A 7,669-nucleotide genomic window follows, 5' to 3' on the forward strand; every position below is an offset into this window, starting at 1 on the left:
TTATTAGGCCTATCTATTCCAACAAGTGATCAAACAAAAATAAGGTCTAGGCCTGCTGTTCACCTAATAAACTCAATAACTTAGCCTATTACAATCAATTTGCTCTTTGGCTAAACAATATATAGCCGAAACTGTCATTGTGGAAATATTATTGATTTTATTGGAATAATTATATTTCAGTTATATATTTTGTACCTACACAGTTAGCCTAGGTTCACTCTAACCATGTCTGATGTCAAAGTAAAGAAGGACATTGAAGTGCTTAAATATAAAAGGGACAATATTGTCCAAAAGATTGAATACCTTTATTCTAAAGCTAATGCTCTTACAATCAATGCAGAACCAGATGACGTGTCAGAATTTAAAGTTCGCTGTGAAAGGCTACAGGCTCATCATGACAGCTTCGAACGTTACCAAACTGACATAGCTAAATCTTATGTCCAACTGAAAGAAACTAGTGAGTTGCCAACCTTGATGGAACTTAATAAGGCCACAGATCATAAATATTTCTACATTTTATCGGTGAAAGAAAAATTGTTTTCCACCACAGCAACCAATGAAAATCCAGCAAATGAAGCCACACCTCTTGGTTCTGCAACAGCTAAGCTCCCAAAAATTAACCTGCCTAGCTTCGATGGCACTTTAAAAGAATGGCCACATTTTAAAGACATATATCTAGCTCTAGTCCATAACAACAGTAGCCTATCAGACATAGAAAAATTCCACTTTCTTCTTAATAGTACCAAAGGAGAGCCTAATACGTTGGTGAAAAGTTTGCCGTTGTGTTCAACCAACTATGCTCTAGTTTGGGGTCAGCTTAATGAAAGGTATGACAACAAAAGGTTACTAGCCTCACATTACATTGAGGAAATTCTAAGCATAAGCCCAATTCATGTTGAGTCTCTGAAACCTTTGCGCAACTTACTTGACACACTCAATGAAAATACTTTAGCCTTAAAAACATGCAAATACCTGGGAATATGGGAGAGTTTATCATATTGCACATTGCTTTAAAAAGCCTCGACAAACATATTAGACAACTGTTTGAACGAAAACATTCCAATAAAGAGTACCCTTCATTCACTGATTTTATTGAGTTTCTGAAAGATCATTGCAAATCCTTGGAAGCCGCTGGGGATTCCCGCTCTAATTCCAAGTTTGGCCTACCCAAATCAACTTCAAAACCGTACACTGTCAAATCACCAGCTACTGTTGTTTCAAGCAAACGATCGTTTCATGTCAGTACGAACAATCAAGACAAGCTTCCTCCAAGCTGCCTATATTGTAATAAAGAACACAAAGTATATTCTTGTCCATCTTATTTGCAGTTGTCTCCGACCAAACGATGGGAGTTCATTAAATCTAAAGAAGCTTGCTTTAACTGTCTTACTGATTCTCATATGTTAAGTAAATGCAGATCCAATCGTACATGCTTTAAGTGTAAACGGCATCACCACACTACACTTCATGTTAATCCAGGTGAAAACAATCCTTCAGCTGCAAAGCCTGACAACACTCCATCATCTGATCGTAATGAAGATATTAAGGAAATGTCATCTCTGCCACAGCCTACTTCCGCGCTAACATGTACTAGGCCTAATATCGCTTCTAATTCCAAAAAGGATTGCTTTGATTCTACAACAGTTCTTTTAGGCACTGCAGTTATTCGCCTTCAGGATTCCACAGGCAATTTTCAATCGGCCAGAGCCCTTGTTGACGCAGGAAGCCAAAGTTCATTCATCACTGAGGCATGTGCACAGCGACTTGGACTGCCGCGACGCCGGCACATTCAACCTATTTTAGGCCTATCTGAAACTTCAGTATTGAGTAACAAAGGCATAGTTTTATGTGTTCTGAAGCCTTCACACCAAGACACCCCCATTCTTGAAGCTAATGCTATAGTATTAAATCGTATTACTTCTCAACTTCCTTCAACCACACTTCATGAGAAAGTAAGATTGTTTTACCAGGGCTGGGACTTGGCTGATCCTGAATTTTATCTACCAAGCAAGATTGACTTCCTTATAGGTGCAGATCTATTCCCACAACTCTTTGATGGTGGGCGGCTTGATTCTCCTCACGGAATCCCAACTGCATTCCATACCATTTTCGGATGGTTACTTATTGGAGAAACTTCTGTCCCAGTTTCCCAGTTTCAAACTGTCTCTGCTAACTTAGCACTCTTAGATCATGAATCACTGGAATTCAATTTAAAAAGGTTCTGGGAAGTAGAAGAACCCCCAATGACTAAGTGTCTGGTTAGGCCTGAGGATGATCAATGTGAATCGATATTTACTTCAACAACTGAACGAGACTCATCTGGTCGTTTCATTGTCAATCTGCCATTCAAAAATTATTCACCAGACCTTGGCAACTCTTATAACCGAGCAAAAAACTGCTTATTGTCCTTAGAAGGGAAATTCAAGCGAAACCCTGAATTTCAGTCAGCCTATTCTGCATTTATAACAGAGTATGAAACTCTAGGCCATATGACTAAAGTTACAAATCCTATGAAAGAGGCCTACTACATCCCGCACCATGGCATCTTCAAGAAAAATGCATCTGCCTCTAAGTTGCGTGTTGTATTTAACGCATCAGCTCCGACTACATCGGGCAAGTCACTAAATGATGAATTACTAATAGGCCCCAAGCTACAAACTGATATTTGTAAAATCTTGTCTTTATTCCGTCTTCATTCTTATGTCTTCACTACAGACATCGAAAAAATGTATCGTCAAATCCTTGTAAATCCAGAGCACAGAACCTATCAAGCAATCTTATGGCGAGATAATCCTGAAAACAAAATCTCGACCTATCTTCTCAACACTGTAAGTTATGGAGTCTGTAGTAGTCCTTTTTTAGCGCTACGCACGCTACGTCAGCTTGCCTCTGAACGTTCTGAACAATACCCATTGGCAAGTGATGTCGTCCTGAACTCCACGTTCGTAGATGATATTCTCACTGGAGGGGACTCCCTAGAGAAAACAAAAAAGGTTAAAACTGAACTTATTAGCCTTTTAGAATCAGGCGGGTTCCAATTGCGGAAATGGTCCAGTAACTCTCAGGAACTTTTGCAGGATGTTCCATCCCATCACCAGGAACTGATTTTTCGTGATGACAAGTTGGAAAACCCCTCTATAAAGGTGTTAGGCCTAAAATGGAATCCTATTTCTGATGTGTTTTCCTACGAGGTACATGTAGAACAGTTACCCACAACGAAGCGAAGTCTGCTATCTCAAGTATCAAAAGTTTATGATCCTCTTGGTCTAATCAATCCTGTGGTATTATGGGCTAAATGTTTAATTCAGAAGATTTGGACATTAGGCCTAGATTGGGACCAGACCCTTCCAACTGATATTATTAATCAATCTGTCAAGTACTTTGAAAACCTCCCACAGCTCAGCCGACTCAATATTCCCCGACCAGTTCTGTCACCAGGAAATAACGAAGCTCAACTCCACGGATTCTCTGATGCCTCAGAAGTAGGCTACGGCTGTGCCGTCTACCTTCGCATCGTTGACAGTAATGGCCAAGTTCATTCAAACTTGATAATGGCTAAATCTAAGGTTGCGCCTTTAAAGAAATTATCAATTCCCCGCTTAGAACTGTGCGGTGCAGCTTTATTAAGCAAAACTATGATCTACTGTCACGACATATTCAACTTTAAACTTGGAATAATTCCTGCGTTTGCCTGGACTGATTCAGTTGTAGTTCTTCATTGGATTCGCTCTCCTCCACATCAGTTAAAGACATTTGTTGCTAATCGTGTAGCAGAAATCCAGTCTCTCATCGTACCTGCGAAGTGGCGACATACTCCAACATCTTCAAATCCTGCGGACTACGCTTCAAGAGGACTGCTTCCTAATGAGATTTTGGACACTTCCTTATGGTGGCAAGGACCGGACTGGCTACAAGAAGACCCATCTTCATGGCCTACTCAACCGTTACCTGCATTATCTTCAGAAGAGTCTTTACTCGAGTTTCGACCTAATACGTCATCTGTATTAGTCGCTGCTAAACAACCTACAAATCATATTATTGAATTGATTGAAGATAGCTCTGATTTTAGAAAGCTACAGTCATGTTTTGGATGGGTTTTACGATTTATAAATAACTGTCAGAAGAGTAAAGAAAAAACTTTCCTAACCTATCTTTCAGCGGCAGAACGCACAGCCTCTCTTAATTCACTAGTGAAAACCACACAGTCTCATAACTTTCAAGATCAAATCAAGAAGATTTATTCACAAAAAACTAGTCCTATGTTTCAGCGGCTAGATCCATTTCTTGATTCTAATGGAATTCTAAGAGTAGGTGGTCGTTTGAAGAATGCTCAGCTAGGCTATGATGCCAAACATCCCATGCTGCTTCCGAAAAACTCACCTTTGACGCATCTCCTCATTGATAACTTTCATGTAAAGTATCTGCATATTGGTCCAAGGACTCTCCAGTCACTTCTCTCCAGAGAGTTTTGGATAATTTCTGCCCGACATGTAATCAGGCATCGCATATCTAAGTGCCTTGTTTGTACTAAGTTTAAGGCTAATTCACCTCATCCATACATGGGCAATTTGCCGGAATCACGACTCAAACCAATACGGCCTTTTCTTAATGTAGGCGTGGACTTTGGTGGGCCATTCATGACAAAAACAGATAGGCTACGCAAACCTCAAATATTGAAGAGTTACGTCTGTTTGTTCGTCTGCTTCAGCACGAAAGCTATTCACCTTGAGCTGGTATCATCACTCTCCACTGAAGCCTTTTTGGCATGTCTAGATAGATTTGTGTCACGTAGAGGTCTCTGTGCAAACATCTACTCGGACCAAGGAACAAACTTCGTTGGAGCCGACAGGGAACTTCAAGATCTTTGTAACTTACTCTACAAGCCTCCCTCATCTGACGTGATTCAGTCAAAGGTTGCTAACCTTGGCATTAGTTGGCACTTTAATCCACCCGCAGCCCCTCACTTTGGTGGCTTATGGGAAAGCGGAATCAAATCCACCAAGTACCATCTTAAGAGGGTTATTGGAAATCAAATTTATACTTTCGAAGAGTTTTCAACCCTTCTAACCAAAATCGAAGCGATTCTCAACTCAAGGCCACTATGCAGTCTCTCACCAGATCCAAATGAATTTCAAATCCTCACTCCAGGCCACTTTCTTATAAGCGAGCCGCTAGTTGCTCTACCACAGGCAGATTTCTCCACCACTCCTTCTAATCAACTATCCAGATGGCAATTGATCCAACAAGCCCAAAAATCATTTTGGAATACCTGGAGTCGAGAATACTTGCACCAACTCCAGCAGAGGTACAAGTGGAATCTAAAACAACCTAACCTGAAGATTGACGATCTCGTCTTAATTAAAGACAAAAATTTGCCTCCTTTGAAATGGACCGCTGCTCGAGTCATTGCAACGCATCCTGGTAAAGACGGCATCGTCCGGGTCGTCTCCCTCAAAACTCCAACCGGACAGCTTCAGAGGCCAGTAGTTCAACTGTGTCCTCTACCGCTAGAATAACTTACGTTGTTCAAGAAGATTGAGAAGATATTTTATTTTGTGTTTTTAGAAGAAACAAACATCTTTAATTTTCAATTTTGAACTATTACTTAACTGCGTTTTTCTATTTTGAACAATTTTAAGTTTTAATTTGTGAAAAAAGGACTAGCCCTTTTTGGTGGGCGGAAATGTTAGAGCCAGACTTAATTTAATTTAATTTAATTTCTGAAATCCCAGAGACATTTTAATTTATCCTTTTTTCATTCCTGTTGCAACATCACCAACCATAACCACCCTCATTCAGGTTTCATTTAAACATTTAAATTTCCCGCCTATCCCTACTACAAGAAGAAGAAGTAGTGAAGTAAAAATCAGCAGCAAGATGGCCATCTACAGAGAAGTCAACCCAAACATGTGAGGTATCTTAATTTTACTCATTTTCCTATTTTTCCACCTTACAATTTCTATTTCCTAGTTTACATCCACTGCTTTCAACTACATTTTACCATGTTTTAGAAATGTCTAAGTTCCGTACTAAATTTGATGAAACGAGGGAATAAAATACATAAATTACTTTATTAATAATTTTTGTAAAAAGGAAAAATATTAAAACATTAACACTTCAAACTGTGAACATTAATATGAAGAACAACATAATATAATCAAACAGCTGATATAAATAGATACATTAAAAAAATATTTGATTATATTGCACAAGCAAACAATACTATTTTCACGTGACAAATATTTGGTTAAAATATCAGCCGTCATATTTTCAGTTGGCATATGCTTGATTTCAATGAACTTCATAAACATATTCTTGACCTATAGCAACAAGACGAGCTTTGAACTTCTCACGATCACCATATACATTTATCTTAGTTTTATGAACCCACTTGCGTTTAACCACATTTTCATTCTTTGGACGATCAACCAACTTTCAAACATTGTTCTTAATCAGAGAAATATACTCTTTATCCATGACATTCATCCATTCTTCTTTGAAATTACTTTCAATTGCCTCGTTGAAAGTTTGCAGGTCATCAAAAACATAGATAGCTTGATATGAAACGAAGTCGTTCATCCATAATGGTTTTCTGATATCACGTTCAGGTCTTTTATCCTCAATCAAAGAATTTCTTTCTTCCAAAACTTGCTGTTCATTTTCATTATGTAAATTGTCTAGTTAAGAATTTTCATTTTCTGAAATGTCCCGTTCACTTTCACTGTTAGAATGAAAAAGATTTTCTTCGTTGTTAACAGAGTTTAGTTTATCATTGTTTGGCTCTTCCACAAGTTCAGTTGTGCTTCTGTTTATAACAGTATATTCAACTTGTCGACTTTCATTTTTCAGGTCATTTTTCACATCGGAGGCACGACAATGGTCTTCTACAAAAACAACATCACGTGCTTTTATAATCGAAGCAGGTTGCTTAGGATCAATCAGTCGGTAATCTTTGGAATGTTCACAATATCCAACCATAATACAAGGCTTTGATTTTGAGTCAAGTTTCTTTCTGTAACATTTGGGAAAATGAGCATAAGCTTTAGAGCCAAAAACCCGTAAGTGACTTAGATCAACATTTTAACCAGTCCAAACTTCCTCTGGTGTCGCATCCTTTAAAGCTGCCGTAGGACTAAGATTTTTCAAATAGATAGCTGTGTTAATAGCTTCTCCCCAATATCGTAATTCCTAAACATGAATCTTGAAGTAAACATTTTGTCTTTTCAACTAGTGTTCGGTTAACACGTTCACTTACACCGTTTTGCTCTGGAGTGTGAGGTATAGTGGTCTCATGAATTATGCCATTTAAATGTAGAAAATCTGCAAATTGTTTGTTAACATACTTACCCTTGCCATTATTAGTTCTCAAGCGCTTAATTTTTATTCCAGTTTGATTTTTAACTTCCATTTTTAAGTCTTTGAATATACTGAAAACCTCATTTTTTGTTTAAGTAAATAACCAAAAGTTTTTCTTGGGAGGTCATCGGTGAATGTTAAAGAGATCCACCTCAACCTTTAACTGACATAGGTCCACATAAGTCTGAATGAATTTAGCTCAAGTAATGAAGTAGCTCTGCTACCTTTACCTTAAGGAAAAGATTTTCTTGTTATCTCACCTTTCAATACAAGCGGTACAAATATTCTCCTGTTCTGATTTTGAATAATTCAC

General features: G+C 38.3%; 1 protein-coding gene across 1 annotated transcript; it reads left to right on the forward strand.

The window, feature by feature from the left end:
• Positions 1-225: 225 nt before the first annotated feature.
• LOC128984087 (uncharacterized) lies at positions 226-5,516 on the forward strand. Its single transcript, XM_054403370.1, has 3 exons — positions 226-457; positions 1,480-1,587; positions 2,863-5,516. Exons 1-3 carry the CDS (start codon positions 226-228, stop codon positions 5,514-5,516), a joined length of 2,994 nt encoding a protein of 997 aa, XP_054259345.1.
• Positions 5,517-7,669: the final 2,153 nt, after the last annotated feature.

Source organism: Macrosteles quadrilineatus, unplaced genomic scaffold (genome assembly GCF_028750875.1).
Source record: "Macrosteles quadrilineatus isolate MER2022 unplaced genomic scaffold, UCM_ALF_1.0 Scaffold_2__2_contigs__length_208266976, whole genome shotgun sequence".
NCBI classification, from domain to species: Eukaryota; Metazoa; Arthropoda; class Insecta; order Hemiptera; family Cicadellidae; genus Macrosteles; species Macrosteles quadrilineatus.

What these genes read in the sequence shown, in the direction of transcription:
- LOC128984087 (XM_054403370.1), top strand. Translation starts at nt 226, where the DNA reads ATGTCTGATGTCAAAGTAAAGAAGGACATTGAAGTGCTTAAATATAAA. An exon ending in TGTCCAACTGAAAGAAACTA is followed by an intron (nt 458 to 1,479) that starts GTGAGTTGCCAA and finishes ATGTTAATCCAG; the next exon opens with GTGAAAACAATCCTTCAGCT. An exon ending in GCCTACTTCCGCGCTAACAT is followed by an intron (nt 1,588 to 2,862) that starts GTACTAGGCCTA and finishes GTCCTTTTTTAG; the next exon opens with CGCTACGCACGCTACGTCAG.